The 17,398-nt window shown below is 38.9% G+C and overlaps 1 protein-coding gene across 1 annotated transcript in view; it reads right to left on the bottom strand.

Moving 5' to 3' along the window:
- The window catches only part of ZFYVE28 (zinc finger FYVE-type containing 28), a 318,804-nt gene that overhangs the window by 16,070 nt on the left and 285,336 nt on the right, over nucleotides 1-17,398 (bottom strand). The window contains 3 exon segments of the mRNA XM_043512584.1: nucleotides 5,513-5,617; nucleotides 6,240-6,356; nucleotides 7,061-7,215. Of these exon segments, the coding sequence (XP_043368519.1) occupies nucleotides 5,513-5,617; nucleotides 6,240-6,356; nucleotides 7,061-7,215 (377 nt within the window).

The following is a 17,398-nucleotide window of genomic DNA, read 5'->3' as shown; positions in this document are numbered from 1 at the left end:
AACTGCCCTGCAAGAGTTTCATTGGGATCAATAGCATCTGATGTAGAGGGGCCCCCATGCCATACACACATACCTGACTAACTAGACAGAATGCTGCCCTTAATTCCCAGTCTGTGCTCCTGTCTTACTCCAGACAGAATTCATAATATCATAGAAATATAGAGCTAAAAGAGATCTCCGCAGATCATCTTGTCCAGCCCCTTACACTGAGGGAGGACCAGGTAAACCTAAACCACCCGACAAATGTTTGTCCAACCTATTCTTAAAAACCTCCCATTATAGGGATTCCACTACCTCTCTTGGAAGTCTATTCCAGAATTTAGCCACCCTTTTAGTTAGAAAGATTTTCCTAATATCTAACCTAAATCTCCCTTGCTACAGAGTAAGCCCTTTACTTCTTGTACTACCCCTGCTGGACATGGAGAACAAGTGATCACTCCACACCTCAGAAGCAGTGCAAAGGCTTGGGGGAGTCAGGGGTAATGGAGGAGCTGACGGAGAGGGAAGTAAATTGCTGGGAAGGAGCCTGGTTGTGAACTTGGAGGGTTATTGGGTATGAAGAGGTTGTTTTTTTGTGGGGGGGTGGGGAGGTAGAGCGATTGTTAGGGAGCTTCCCCCATGCAGACCTTGGCTGACCCCTCGTCTCTCCCATTCAGTCAGGCACATCTGCCCCTGTCCCCATATGTCATAGATTCATAGATACTAAGGTCAGAAGGGACCATTCTGATCATCTAGTCCGACCTCCTGCACAGCGCAGGCCACAGAATCTCACCCACCCACTCCTACGAAAAACCTCACCTATGTCTGAGCTATTGAAGTCCTCAAATCGTGGTTTAAAGACTTCAAGGAGCAGAGAAGCCTCCCTCAAGTCACCCATGCCCCATGCTACAGAGGAAGGCGAAAAACTTCCAGGGCCTCTCCAATCTGCCCTGGAGGAAAATTCCTTCCCGACCCCAAATATGGCGATCAGCTAAACCCTGAGCATATGGGCAAGATTCACCAGCCAGATACTACAGAAAATTCTTTCCTGGGTAACTCAGATCCCATCCATCTAATATCCCATCTCAGGAAATTAGTCCTATTTAACCTGAATATTTAAAGATCAATTACTTACCAAAATCACATTATCCCATCATACCATCTCCTCCATAAACTTACCGAGTAGAATCTTAAAACCAGATAGATCTTTTGCACCCACTGCTTCCCTTGGAAGGCTATTCCAAAACTTCACTCCTCTGATGGTTAGAAACCTTCTTCTAATTTCAAGTCTAAACTTCCTGTTGGCCAGTTTATACCCATTTGTTCTTGTGTCCTCATTGGTGCTGAGCTTAAATAATTCCTCTCCCTTTCCTGTATTTATCCCTCTGATATATTTATAGAGAGCAATCATATGTCCTTGCACCCCTGTCCAAATGTGTCCCTTGACCCCCACTGAGACACCCACTCCCCCCATCCCCTTGTGGCCCTGCATCCCCTCCCCATCCCCATGTGTCTCTGTACCCCCCCATCCCCATGTGTCTCTGCTCTCCCATCCAGCCATTCCCTTGTCCCCATGTGTCCCTGTACCCCCTACCCGATGTGTCTCTGTGCCCCCACTCAGCTACCCTCATTCCTGTGTGTTCCTGTATCCCCTCCCAATCTTCATGTGTCTCTGTGTCCCCACTCAGCCACCCCTGTCCCTATGTAGCTCTGCACCACCTCCACCATCACCATGCAGCCCTGTGCCTCCATTCCCATTCAGCTCCTGCCCCAGTCTGTCCTCTCCCACTAGTCCTTATGACCCCCTGTCTGACCCCCCAGCAGCCGCATGCTGTCTGTCTCCCCATAGCCCCTGTCTCCTGACCTGGCTGGACAGGCACTGCAAAGAATGCAGGCACTTTCTGTTCCTTAGCTAGCTGGGAGCTGCTGCTGTGTTCTAGCACCACAGCACTCTCTGGTGGGCAAAAGGCAGAACTGCAGAAATATTTCAGAAGAAGCTTTTTTCTGCACAAAAAATTAGAAGTATATGTGGTTCATTAATTATGCACATACACAGTAGCGCAGAATTCCCCCAGGAGTAGTCTCTCCTCTGCATACAACCTGAGATCTAAATTACCTATCTATCTGATCTCGGGTTTCCTGAATTCAAAAGACTTTGAATAGAAAGCAATGGTATGCACAACCTGTATACAGGTAAGTACTGAACATTTCAATACCCAGCTAACCAAATATGCTTTAGAGACCTGTCCTGGAGCAGAGAAGTCTGAAGTTGGGGTATCATGCTCTGAAAGACTATTCAAGTGGCTTCAAGGGAAGCTAGAGAGACAATGATTAAGGTTCGTCTGACTGTCTTAGGGTTTTCTATAGAAACCATCAAGTGATATTGGAAAGCTTATATACATTTAGCCATTACATATTATACTGTATATGGTGCTGTAGCGGTGCCGACCTTCTAATGTACCGGGTGGTGCTTGACCCCCCGGCTGTGCTCCAGGCCCAACCCCCACTCCACCCCTTCCCCCAAACCTCCACCTCACCTGTTCCTGCCCCCACTCTGCCCCCACTCCGCCCCTTCCCCCAAGTCCCCACCCCACCATGCTTCTTCCTGTCCCTACTCCATCCCTGCCCCGTTCCTCTCTCTCCCTCCCAGTGCCTCCTGCACACCGCAGAACAGATGACCTGCAGTGGGGGGAGGCTCGGGGGGGGGAGAGGGAGGAGCTGGCTTGCCAGTGGAGCTGACTGCTGGTGGGTGCTCAGCACCCATCATTTTTTCCCCATGGGTGTCCCAGCCCTGGAGCACCCACAGAGTCAGCCTATGGGTGCTGTGTTTTCAAAAGCATGTTTTACAAACATTAACTAATTAATTCTCACAATGCCGTCCTGAAGGAGTGGCTAATCATTAGTAACTTCTTTTAACAGATGCTGAAAATGCAACAGAAAGATTAGGTCTGATCGCCATATTTGGGGTCAGGAAGGAATTTTCCTCCAGGGCAGATTGGAAGAGGCCCTGGGTTTTTTTTGCCTTCCTCTGTAGCATGGGGCACGGGTCACTTGCCGGAGGATTCTCTGCATCTTGAAGTCTTTAAACCATGATTTGAGGACTTCAATAGCTCAGACATAGGTGAGAGGTTTATTGCAGAAGTGGGTGGGTGAGATTCTGTGGCCTGCATTGTGCAGGAGGTCGGACTAGATGATCATACTGGTCCATTCTGACCTTAATGTCTATGAGTCTATGAGGTGATTTGCTAAAGGTCTCAAAAACTCCATTCCTATTCTCTAATCACTAAACCCTGCTGCCTGTCAGTATTTTTGGTAGATGATTAGAACAGAATATTTAAACAATGTGTTCTTCTACATGTAGTGTTCCATGTAAAGCTAAGCATGTACACTTCAGAACCAATAAAATTCAGATTCAGCCACCACTGAATTTTAAGGAAGTTCAGATACAGACTCAAACTATGTGGTTGGTTCCATATCTGTATCTATACACCTAAACCAAAATTGGAGATAGGAGCTTCTTGGATGCTTGAATCCTGATCTGAATTTTGTGATTAGGTCCCATTTCTAACAGCATAGAAAGAGGGGCCTACATTTTCGGAAGTGGAAGCTTCAGTTTTAGTTCAACTTGAGAGATCTTAAAAGGGCTTGGTTTTCTAAGAGCGTTGACCTTTCAAGACGTCTGAAGTTGGGGGTCAAAAATCACTAGCTGACACTTTTGAAAACTGAGAACTTCCTATCAGATGAATAACACTGAGAGTAAGAGATTGCCCGACTCCCAGTGGGATGCAGCACTTGCATTTAGCCCTAAAAGATCAGACTTCAAAATACAAGTTATTTTAGAAACCTGTAAAAATGATCTAAGATATATTATTTATAATTTCTCTTTCTCCTAGGTGGTACAGCTTGATTTCTGATGCTAAGCCTTATACTGGCTTTATATATTGAGCAATACAAAAAGACTATCAATAAGATTTTTTTAAAAATTCTCAGACATTTGTAGAACACTTCTGAAAAATTATGTTGACTTTATAAAAATGCATAATGGTGAGGTATGGTGTTCATTTGGAATGACCTATACAAATCATTTGTGGCTTTTCCTTCTGACTAGTAATGCAGTAAAATGATACACATGCCATATAAGCTTACACACCATATAATTATGTATTCACTATATACAGTATATCTCTATACTGACACAGATATACATACTGTACATGCATGATTTTCAGATCTCAGGTGGAGTTTTGCAGGGCTGTCAGTTATTAAAAAAAAAAGGGGTATAGATGGTAAACCTGAGCACATTCCATCTGGAGTCATGACCCCACGGAATCCCACAATGCCATTTTTAGTCACTTTTCAGAGAAGAGCCACACTATTAATCAGTTTTCTTTTAGTCCTAATCAGCAACTTTTGTACCTAAGTCAGTGTTGTTGGGGTACCATTAAAAGCAAGACCCTAAAGTTGAGACAGTCCTCAAAATGCATTCACAAGAAAAATTCTAATGAAATGGGTTTTTTATAATGATGCACAAGCAAAATGACTGAGTGAAAAAGGCCTTTGAAAACCTATATTTAAAGAAGATAAGAAATGTTGACAGAAAAAGGTCATTGTGTTTTCCATAACTACCCTTGAATATATTAAGGGGTAGAATAGGATGATATCCACATATTGAATTATAATATTGAAATATAAAAACAAAGGATTGCTAATGATAAGATTAAAAGCTTTGATAGCTACACTTTAATAATCTGTAATTATGGGTAGTGAATGAGTATAGAAGAGGTAACACTTAGGCCAAAGCCTTCGTGGCAAAAGTATGGTTTTGTCGATTCTTCTTTTACAAAGAATCACTGATCTGCTTAAAATGATGTGATTGCTGACAGAACAAAGGTAATACGTTGTGCTGAAAGTTTTAAGGTAAAAACACAAAAACCTGGAACAACAATAAGTCTTTTACTGGGAAAACCCGGGGCAGGATGACACAAAATGACGTGACATAGAAACTGCATAAACAAAAAAAAAATGCAGAAGCTGGGTAATTGAAGTTTGCACATATGTAATTTTAGGTAAGCTCTGAGTTACCTAAAACCCAAAGGGTTAATGTGATTGCAGAAGCCGATTGTGATTACCAAGCTGACTGCAGAAAGATTAAGTAATCTGTAATGTGGTAAAGTATAAAAGATCCCAAGTCAACAAGACCTAAATCAGAGAAAAACCAGTCCAGAAATGGAAGGACCAGACTGAAGGATCATTCCAAGAGATCAAAGGAGATGACAACCATCATGGAAGATGTAAGGCCTCCCTGGTGCTCCGGAATGTTGTAACTTGGGCCCTTTATTAATTTCCTCTTTTCTGTTATCATTTGTCTGGCATAAATGTATGTTCAGACACTATAAGTGACAATATTTCTGTCTGAAATAATATATAAAGGTGAAAATTGATAAAGCCTAAATTGGGTGAACTTGTGACTCAGTTTCCCACTTTACCCCCCAACAATATGCCCTTATTTTAATTCTCAGAAATGTTAAAATACCTTCAAAGTCTCCATCTCTGGCCTTCGCTGCAAGTTCTGAAGATGATATGGTTTCCTGGCATAAAGCACAATCTTCCAGTGTGGCATTCCTTAAACCCTGATTAACTGAAAAACATGAAACAAAATGAACTTAACCTCATATATTAGATTGTGATAGCATAGTCACACTTAGGTTACATCTACATTGCAGCAGGGTGTGTGATTTGTAGCTCATGTAAACCTATCCATGCTAGCTCTCAAAATATAGAAGTGAGGATGTCCTGGTGTGGGCGTCAGCACCACCTGTACAAGGCAAGTACATACCCTGGGGCAGTCAGACAGGCTTGCGCAGCCCACGCTGAAGCCTGCAGCTCTGCATCCTCACTGCTATTTTTGGTGAGCTATCTAGAGTACAGCTAGCATGAGAATGTCTACAGGAGCTACCATTCATACCCACAGAAAAGAAATACTATTCCTTGCCTCGTATCAGTAAGCAAATGGGCAGAAGCACCCTGGACACACTGTCTTTTGACTTTTGGTGCAAGGCATACTAACATGTATGTATATTTTCCACTGACATTTACATTTACATACCGTTTCTATGATCTCATTTTACCAAGGGTTAAATAACTGTAGAAGAGCTGAGAGTTATTTCACAGGAACAAAAGACAAATCTCCTACCAAATATTTTAAAGACCTATGAACAACTGAGAAGTGCAATAGAGAAAATGTACTTTATTATGTTCACCTTTCTTTTGCTTTTCCTTGTCCTCCGTTTCGGGTTTGGTTGCCATCACTTCAAATAAGGTCTTTAAGATGCTACGCAAATCACTGGCATAGTTTGTCTGCAGCTGGTCAGCCACACCTAGTCGGTGGTGGAAATGGGTAAAGCCATTATTATTTGAACATCACCAAAAAAAAATCATCCTCTAAATATGTACAATGCTGTTATTAATGATTTTATGTTTAAAAAGAATAGGGAACACTTATAGTTCACATTGGTAATAAAATTAAGATCATAATTGACAATTTTATTTTTAAAAGAAATTAGATTAAACTACAATAACAGTCAAGACTCTTTTGTCCCTAAAGTACTTGTAATCTGATATGCAATATCTGTAGTGTGCTTTTGTCATAATAACATTCTGAGATTTTTTAAATATGAATTACATTGTTATGATAAGATACAAGACACAAGTTATGATACAAGGACTACTACTACCAAACGTCTTCATTCCCCTCAGGAATTTCTTCCATTGGAGTCTTGGGACAGCACTGGGAAGAGGAAACTCTATGAGGATGAAACACCTACATAACCAAACTCCTCTTTAACTGCAGGTTTCACAAGTCCCCAAACACTAGTCCTGCAAGCTGCTCTGTACAGGCAGACATCTGCCCCGCAAGAGCTGTTTGCAGGGTAAGGCCCTAAATTACAATCCTGCAGCCACATCGTATCTAGTCAGCGCTACATCCTATATTTTCGTGCGCACCCTAATTTCGTAACAGAGACACAAAGAGAGAAAGATGAATAAAATTGACATTCGTAACAAACAAAGGGAGCTCTCAGACCTGAGATGCAGACAAAGAGTCGGTGAATAAGGTCATTGCTGCCATGAAATCGGGATCTGATCTTTTCTCTGGTAGCAATTTTAGCTGCCTGCAAGGCAAGCTGGATTTCCTCCTGATCAGTGTCATCAGATGAACAGGAGCTGGTCATTAAACTGCTGTAGGGGACAAAATGTAAGGAAGAAAGATAACTTAAATCATCACTTTGTCTTTCAGAGAACTACTGGCCTCTTAAAGGATTTCCTGCTCAAACACTGCTCTTACCATAAAACAGAACAAATAGTTGTATATTCTGATTGACCATTCTGGACCAAGCCTATTTTATTACTATGACGGCCAATTTTCATTCTATGGCATATTTATGAAAGAATATTTAACCAGAAAGCCATTTGCCAGTATTTTATTGGACTCTCCTTTGTTACTATGAAGTGGCAGTAACCAATCCATAATTCAGTTCTGTTTCCAGTGTAAGCCCAGTTCCAGTTACCACCACCTGCTAAAATCCATAAAAGAACATTGGGCTCAAAATGGGAAGGTTAAATCTGGGGCCAAGTTAGAATTTTTCTATCAATTTTCAAGTTATTTGGAATAGGGGTTCCTGAATTGAGACCCTAAAACAGAGAGGTTCACCAGAATCCAAAAATCATTCTAGTTTTAATTGCCACTTTGCGGGGGGGGGGGGGAAGGGAAAGCAATCAATTGTAGTTTCTTTAGTAAAGGTCTAGCACACAGACGCAGATTAGTCCATTACACCCTAATTTTAGAAGTTATTGAGATGTTAAATTGTTATCTCAGAATGGCTCATCAGCGCCAATGAGCTTATAATAGGCCACCAAATGACCTTAGGAGACTTAAATCTTCATTTTTTAAAGAAAGTTACTCCCTAGTCTTTTCTTCTTATAGAGACAGAGCTCAAAATATAAACCAATCCTCAGGGAGACTTCCCAGTGGAAACAGGATATTTTCTCCACCAAAAGTGAAGTTAATCAAACAAGCTATTTAAAAAGCTATTTTAAAAGGTGTTTGCCAGAGTTAGAATATCCAACAGTGGTTTCCCCTTTGATCATACTTTTTGAATAGAGTGAGCTGCAATTAAAATTGAATTCATCTAATCGAGGCAAAGGAAACATGCATCCCTCTACTCTAGTCCTCTGAGAAAGTTAGAAACTCAAACTAATTTCCTCACCTATACAAAAGAGAGTCTTCTCATCAGTGACTAGGAATATCTAGAATGCTTTACTCATAATCACGCAGTAGCTTTGCTAACTCCAGCCTCTTTTGCCATTATATATGGCATTGAAAAAAAAAGTTCACTTTACAACTTATTAAAAATAGCATTCTGAAGGCAATCATTTCCTACTTCACATTAGAGGCTAATCCTCTATACTGACTATCAGGTACTGACTGATATGTTCAGCATCTTGCAGGATCAGTTCCCAATACTGTATGGCCCCAAACCAATTATTCAAATGTCAGATAAAAAGCTAATGTATTTATTGAGATGATTTCAAACCAATAATTTGTTGGGGCACAGTTTTGATGTTCCCCTTATGAGCTGTACAAGCACAGTGAGTGCTCAAAAATGTAATATCGTAGATATTAGGCTGTGGAATTCTGAAAGTCTTACTAGAAGTCTTTGATCTGAAAATGACACACCTTACTGGTTAATTATAAAAGGAACACAGATGAAAAGATGGGTGGTTGGGATCACTGAGAACGCAGAATTAAGGTAGCTAAAGTAGTTTAACTGTGATTTTCCATACTTTCAAATATTTGGGTTTCTTGCAAGTTTAACCTTAACCATCCTGTTTGTTTAACATTTGTTTTTTGCCTAGGATTAGTGAAGATAACCAAATTTCTCTCTCACAACCAACTTATCCATGATTCTCAGGGGTGAAATTATAATATTTGTGATATCTGTTGACATGGAAACGTTTCCGATATCACCGACTAAAGGCAATGATTTAGCATAGGGTCAAGCAAAATGAGTAAGTGGTTTGAGACGGAGTAAACTGTTTGCAAACACAAATTGCAAAGGGCCAGATATTGAACCCTTTACTTGCGGTGCGGAGTAGTTTGACAATTAGTCCTATTGACTACAAGAGGACAAATTGTGTAATTTCTCACCAATGTGAACTTGGGGGATTGCAGAGTTTCCTATCTGGTCCTAACCAACATGGCAAATGGAAAGATTTTTTTCCCTATCTATACCTACATATGAAGTAGTTATATTTTTCCCTATATATATATATATATATATATATTAACCATATATATATGGTTAATGGTGAAAATAAACATTGTGATCTCATTGGATCTCTCAAGCTAAGCTTTGTTGGGCCTGTATGCGAACCTTTATGGAAAACCTAGGTGCAGCAGAAAGTGGGTCTGGCAATTCAATAGATGACTCTCTTCCCTCTGAATCACTACTGAGGGAGTGTTCCAGACTCCAGAGCATGCGGTTAAGTGGGCACAGAGCTCTGTGAGGGGCCTTTCAGAACATAATATATTCAGTCATTTCAGTTTTCCCAAGAGTAAGAGTCGTTCATCCCAATGACCTGGTCAGATTCTTATCTGGATAATCATGTTTTACCTACATAAATTCCTCCTACTATTTCAAATGGATACCATTTTATTCACTTCCTATTCCAAATTACTAACAGCTCTGTTGTGTGCTGTTAACATCTGCCACACTCTACTATGTAGCTGGCTGAACTTCTGTGGTGGGTGGAGATTTCTTACTACAAAAGTGCTTTGGAATTCTGGGATGAAAGGTTTTATATAATTATGATAGACAGATAAACTATATATAATTATTTACAGGAAGATGAAGTATTTAATGCTTAGGATTGCTTGTGCCACTGTTCAAAGAAGAATGGACTTTCCAGAATAATATCAAATATGGTGTTAACAATCATTTCTGGGTTAGATTGGCACAGTTTGCCTTTATCATGATGATCAAGCCATATTTATGCAGCAGCACCCTAAATATAAAGAAAGATTGATGAATATAAAATAATTTATTGAAATAAAGGACTGACCGGTCATATTTTATTTTAAAACATTTTACTTTAATAATGGTATAGGGAATAGTATATCGAGATGCTTTGAAAATCAAAGATGTAGTGTAGGGAAAAAGAAAATGATCAACTGGCAATTAGAGATGTAACTTTTCGTATAGCAGTGGTACCCCAAACAGGTCAAAACAGGTATCCGAGACTTTGTAGGTTTTAAATAGTAAATATAGTAAATTCACTTGAATACTGCAAAGGTTTAAAATATTGGACAGCTATGTCTTCACCATAATTTCAATACCTGATCAGGTAAGTTTTAGAAATCTAGTGGGAACATCTTCCTTACATGATTTCATAATAGCTTTGCATATAATAGCATGATAGCACATAACTTTGATTAAAAATGATCTTTACCAATTGATAGCAGATGTGTAGAAAGCATTTTTAAAAAAAGTTATCAGATTGGCCTTGATATGGGATGGTTCAGTGCAGGCACTTGTAAGAAAAGGCTGTTATTTGCACTGAGAGCAAATAAATATTATGTTCTGAAGTAATTAGAGAGGTATTTCCTCATTTATTCAGAGTCTCAGTTGAGGGGAAACCTATTTCCTCTGTTAATAAATTTTCAAAAGAAAATAATCCAATAAATATTGAGAGAAAACCAGAAAGGACAAGGAGTTCCTCTTGTTAAATGTGTATCATACAAACCCTGAATCTATTTTGATTAAAAAAACTAGAGCAATATAAAATGCACATGGCATACATTAAATGGATTACAAGATGGTTAACTGATAGGTGTCCAAAAGTAATTATAAATGGAGAATCATTGAGCAAGTGCGTTTCCAATGGAGTCCTACATAAATCAGTTTTTGTCCCTATGCTATTTAATATTTTATCAATGACCTGGAAGAAAGCATGAAATCACCACTGACAAAATTTGCAGATGACATACAAATTGGTGGAGTGGTAAATGAAGAGGACAAATCACTGATACAGAGTGATCTGGATTGCTTGGTAAGATGGGTGCAACCAAACAATATGTATTTTAACACATACCCATCTAGGAACAAAGAATGTAGGCCATATGTACAGGATGGGGCATTCTGCCCCGGGAAGCAATGACTTTGAAAAAGATTTGGGGATGGTGGTAGATAACCAGCTAAACACAAGCTCCCAGTGTGATGCTGGATTTCAGCAGAGAGTTATATAAGCTTTACATTTATATTACACAAGAACAATTAGTTCTCTTAAAAGGAGATTAAGAGAAGCAGTTGATTATTCATAGCAGGGGGAAGTTGATATCCTACTATGTACAATTCAATAACTTCCTCAGTTCTGAAAAGTAAGAAAGTTCCCCTCTGATATTCTGGTTTCAAGCAATGTTTTTAATTATGACTCTACATTTCATATAGAGATTTCAGCACATTGTTAGTGTTAGTTTAATAAATCTAAATCAAATGGGCTTCAATTCCAGCAAGACAGGTTGCTCTTAGACACAAAATCAATATGGTAAGGCCTTGGAGGCTCCACAGCAACAATACAAATATCATCCAGAAAAATAATATATAGAACTGAGTGATTATTCTGGAGGGCATGGATTGGCGTTCACGTCTCATTCCCTGTTAGTAACCAGCCGGGGCCAGGCAAGCTAATGGTCCAACCGGCAGACCAAAGTCAGGGATGAATCCTGGTTATGTGCCACCTGAGGCATGCTGTGCATATGCTAAGAAAAAGTAGTGATTATTCTTACCATATGAATAATCTTAAATTACAAGTAATCTGGACACTTCTATTGGTTGTTCTGGGAAACACTATGAAGCTGTATGAGTATTGGTCCTAAGAAGAAATGTAACATTTCACAGCAAAATCTGAAATGTTAAAATTTCCACTTTTGTTGTAAATTCAAAATTTCTTTAGTTTTCAAAAATGTGTTCCTTAAAAGGTATTATTTTGATGTGGAGTTTAGCTTATTTTGAAGCAGAAATTTGTCTCACTGAAAAACCAAGAGATGATACATTTTGCAGTTAAGTTATTCTGTGAGAATTCACACACACACAAAGTAACGTTTCAGAGATGCTGAAATGAGATAAAGCACACTATAGAAAAATTTGAAAAAATGTTTTCCATAACTACATACATCTTCAGCTTCAAGGAATAATATTAACACTGCTGTATGTCATGCTGGAAATTGGAAAGTGATATCAGTGATAGTTCTGATCTATATTCCACAGAAAAACACTTCGGGTCAGATTTTTTTTTGCTATCATGCTATTATATGCAAAGCTATTCTGAAATCATATAAGGAAGGTGTTCCCACTAGATTTAGTGTAAATCAGTGTAGCTCCTTTGACTTCCATGGAGTTATGCCAGTTTACATTAGCTGAGGCTCTGGCCCTATGTTAACAATCCCTAAAGTTCCATGGTTAAAAATTGAAATATAAGGAAATTCTGAATTTAAGGCTGTATATATTTGGCTCCCTCATGCATATGCATTATGACAGTCCTAATTACACTCCTACATACCATTTCTCAAATTATATCATGCATTCTTTTCTCCCACCTTAGAGATCTAAGTTTGTCTCTTATAACAATTTTCTTTTTATACCTAAACTAATTTTTTTGTCATAAGGGTCCATTATATTTTTTACTTTGAATGGGATTTTCAAAAGTGCTTAAATATATAGGATTACAAGTCCTATTGAAATTCATTTAGGTGCTTTCTGGAAATCCCACCCATTGTCTTTTTATATAAAGCCTCTTCTATAAGTTATTATTCTCATATAATGTTTATATAGCATTAGCACCTAATGGCCTCAACTAGGTCAGGGTGCCATTGTGTGAGGCATTGTACAAATATTAAATGACAATCTCTGACCTACAGAAAGACAATGGGTGAAGAAATAACTTTCTAAAAAATTAGAAGATATCAGTGTTGGTTTCTACCAGAATTTTTATGTCAATAGAGACTTGCTAGGTACCATATTTAGTATTTTGTTCAAATTTTTCTGAAATTTAAATGAAAACATGAAAAAATTGGCAAAATAAAGATATTGGATATTTGGGGAAAAAAACTGGGAATGTAAAACCTAAATCATCGTGAATTTACTTTCAAGAGTTTTCTGTTTCCATTGTGACAACACTATCTTTCAACAATTTCTCCTCGGTCAAATATGCACCCAAGGCTCTCAGAAATATACAGTCACTGTGGGAAAAGATACTGCAGAATGGAATAGATCTAAACGGAAAAAAACAATCCTTAACTTGAAGAATTTTAAAATAAAATTATTAAAAGCATCTTTGTGGGGGGAGAAGGTAATAGTGTATAGTACTATGTTGAGAGCATCAGCCCAGGAGTCTGTTGGGGTGTGAATGTATGGGTTTTGAACACTCACTTTCATACTGGAAGGATCTGAGAGCACTAAGGGGACAATGCACTTTTAAGGAGAAGATTGCATTTCATATTAACACATGGAGCTACATTGGCCAGCAAAATAAATAGTAATATAATAGTTGACTCTAAAAGAAGCTATCCAGTTATAACTGTGTGAGACAGACAGAAATAGAGACTGAGATGCAGAAATGTAGAATACTTTTTCCCACTTGAGGGACTATAGGGGCTAGAGAAATTCATTAGCATAAAGTTTTCACATTCCCCTATTCTCAAAAATCAGTTCTCCTAAAACAAAATAAATAAATAAATAAACAACAACAATCTGCTGAAGTCAGTTGCAAAATTTCCCAGAGCTGAGTCCTAATGTATCCAGTCATAGGAGTCAGCACCGCAAAAAAGCTGATTAATGTATTTAAAAGTGCCCTAAATTTTTAATTAAAAAAAGAAGCCATCTCCCCATTTTTCATGCAGTTCTAAGAGTGGGAAGAAATTCTCTCTTTTTTAAACTTAATTAGTGATTCTACATGACGTCTTCCCATTGCCAAGAACTCTGCAAAGGTTGCAATTATTGTAGCAATTTAGTTAATTATGTATAATCTTAAAATCCCCAAACAACATGCTATTTTAAGTTTTTGGAAAAAAGCAATTTGCACTATAAAATTCATTTTCTTGAATCTAATAATTTATGTGCTTTTAATAGCACAGGAAATGCCAACTGGCATTCAACAATGTTTTTATATCTTAAAAATGATAGATAAAGTCAAATTCACTGCCAGAAGCTGGGACTGGTTGACAGGGGATGGATCACTCAATAATTGCCCTGTTCTTTTCATTCCCTCTGAAGCATCTAGCACTGGCCACTGTTGGAAGAGAGGATCCTGGGCTATATGGACCATCAGTCTGACCCAGTATAGCCATTCTTATGTTCTAAGTTACTAAATTATTAAACGGTGAACTGAAAAATCAAGGTGAGGCCCTCGTGACTGGAAAAAAATGACTAAGAATTACAATTTGAAATAAAATAAAAAATAAAGAAATAAAATAAAGATGGTGAAAAAGAGTACCAGTAGGTATAAATCAGTCAATAAGTTTACTATACACAGGAAATACAAATGCTCCAACTACAGGCAGTGAGAAGGAACTGAAGGCGTGGCAGTTCTGCCCTTTATACCCTCGCTTTAAAGCACAAGGAGTGGGGCAGTGGGCTGGGCCACCCCTACTGGTACTTCTAGGTTAAACTCTCTGGCACCAGGATGCACACACCTATGGTGTAATGAACAGATGCATGCCCTCAAAGAACAACAAAACCTTTACCCTTGTTTAAGATTCTTGTATATTTGTTTTGACTATTTTATTTAGTTTAGATAGAAAAGTAAAACATATATTTAGGGATAATTATTCTATTTCTACCATATTGGACATTTTAAGCCCTGTATCTCTTCAATATGAAATCTAACATTAAAAAATAAAAGAACAAAAATCCTACAACCTGAAGTTTTACCTTCATGTTATAACTTTGTTAAATAGTTATAAGTTCATATAACACATCTCAGTATCTTCTTTGGCAACAATTCTATCTCACTCACTCAGGACACTGAAGGCACATTAGACATACAAAAAATTTAAGCTGCCTGCAAACAAACTGTGGAATTTTCTAGGTCACGTACGGTAGATTAGAAAATGCAGAGATCTTTGGAGGTTTTATTTGTGTCTCCTGGGGCTCCACTAGAAGTTTGTGAAAACTGGCATTAAAAACCAGGGGAGTCATGAAACACATCAAGAGATTCCTGCTGGTGAAAAACCAGAAAGAGCTGTTACAGTCAAAAATGTCTTGTGGTCTAAGATCATAAGCAAAAGCTGGCAGAGCTGATCAACTCTGATCTCTTTTGTTTGTACCACTCCACAGGAAGTGGTCAGAAGATATGGTAATAAAGTAGTAAGGTAAACCATTATATAATACAGTGTATTATACCAGTTCTTCCCAAACAGTGGGTTGAGAAAAGGTTCTAGATGGGTCACAGGGCCCTAAGCAAACTTACCCTTCTCCTGGCCCTTGCAGGGGGAAGAAGGGATTTAGAAAGTGAGCCCACCTAGCAGTCACCCTGCTCATGGGACTAGCTTCCTGCTCTGGGTGTTACAGTCTGGGGCACAGGGTCACAGTGCCATGCAGGTTTTGCCTATCAGGGTTGACTGGAGTCACTGCTGTGTCACTCTCCAAACCCAACCCTCACCCTGAGAACTCCCTTCTGTACAGGGTCAGGATTAAGGTTGCCGTGCTGGAGGGGGAGGGTGCATACATGCAATGGTGGGTTTCCAAATAAGACAAAATGCAGTTGGTGGGTCACCTTAGTAAAAAGTTTGGGAACTACTGTATTTTACTATTATGTATTATTAGATATAACTATTAAAACAGCAGTTTTGAATAAGCAGTGAATAAGAGTTCCATATCAAATACCCAGACTCACAGAGCTTAAAATATGCACAGACAATCTAGAATCGAACACCTTCCAGCAGGAATGTTAACAATTTAGGATGAAAAAAAGAACTGTTGCATATTCTGATTTTCTCTTTACACACAAATCCTTTCCTCCTCTCTCAGCTACACTGGTTGAGATCTTTACTTTCCTGACCCTAGAATCTAAAGCTTTACATGCAGAGTAGTTAGCAGCAGTCTTTATAAATTCTGAACAGTCTTTTCAGAAATGACAGCAGGAAAAGGGGAAAAAATAATCTACGGTTACCCAGTGACCAAAACGTGGTATTCCCAAACAAAAGCCTAAATTAAGATAGAGTTAAGGTTGTACTGCCAATACATATACCTTAAACCAACACATACACACACCCACCCTCTGATTAGAACAATGTAATTAAAAAATTAAACATCTGAAAGTGAGGAAATTCAGTTGAGCTTAATCAAGTAACTCATCCATCCCCATGTTCCTGATCACACATGGATATGCCCGAAACATCTTTACCCTCCACATGTTATAGCCTCCTGCATTTCCAGTAGAAGCCACTTCTCCCACTATATCATCCCACAATTTACATATTACCACAATAGCCATCCACCCACTTCATATGAGCCACCTTGCCAATCACAAAGACTCCACCAATTCACCTTCCTTTCATGAACCAGAAAAACATCATCTCACCTCTTCCTCTACTGACCAAAGATGGCCTTGTGACCCCTTGTCCCACATTCCCTCAAATACATGTTTGTTCAGCACATACATCCACACTGACAGTCCGGGATTTACTCAAACTGTTGAAAACAGGGCTTTGGAGCTGTGCTCTAGCTTCGCTCCAGCTCCAGGCAAAAACCTGCAGCTCCGCTGCTCCGTGCTCCAGCTCCGGGCTCCGCTCCAAAGCCCTGGTAGAAAATATACAGTTGTACCTTTTCTGGGTATTTGGCTGGTTTCATCATTTTACATTCATTATTTAGTAACAAGAATAGGAGATCTTGCCCTAATTAGCATTTCCCCCCTCTCTAACTATAAAGACTTTGGTGTCTGTTTTAGACATTAGCATTAACTGCTGTTTGAGTAACTGCAATGCCAATTAAAGGGCTGAAATCCAGCATCCCATTGATTTATGGGGGTTTTGGATCATTCTAAAGGAAATAAGATTCACCTTGCATTCAAAATATGGCATTAATATTTTCCAAAGAAGTTGGAGGTGCAGTACTGCTACATGGAGGATTTGAGTTACCTGCCATGCTTAAGACATCAATTCACAAAGTTAGATCTAGTGAGATTGGAGTAATCAAGTAATTAAACCAGAACTTCTCCTCTGAATTATTATTATTTTCAAAAGAGCTGTCTGGGGTTTTAGGGAAAAATAATCCAAAACACAGATATTAAATGGGGAGACATGTTTCTCTGATAAAAACAGTGTTAGTTTGCTGGAGAAGGCACCAATTTCATTATTAAAAGGCCC

This window comes from Dermochelys coriacea, chromosome 4, assembly GCF_009764565.3.
Source record: "Dermochelys coriacea isolate rDerCor1 chromosome 4, rDerCor1.pri.v4, whole genome shotgun sequence".
Classification (NCBI taxonomy): Eukaryota; Metazoa; Chordata; order Testudines; family Dermochelyidae; genus Dermochelys; species Dermochelys coriacea.
This window is presented reverse-complemented; position numbering and strand designations above follow the sequence as displayed.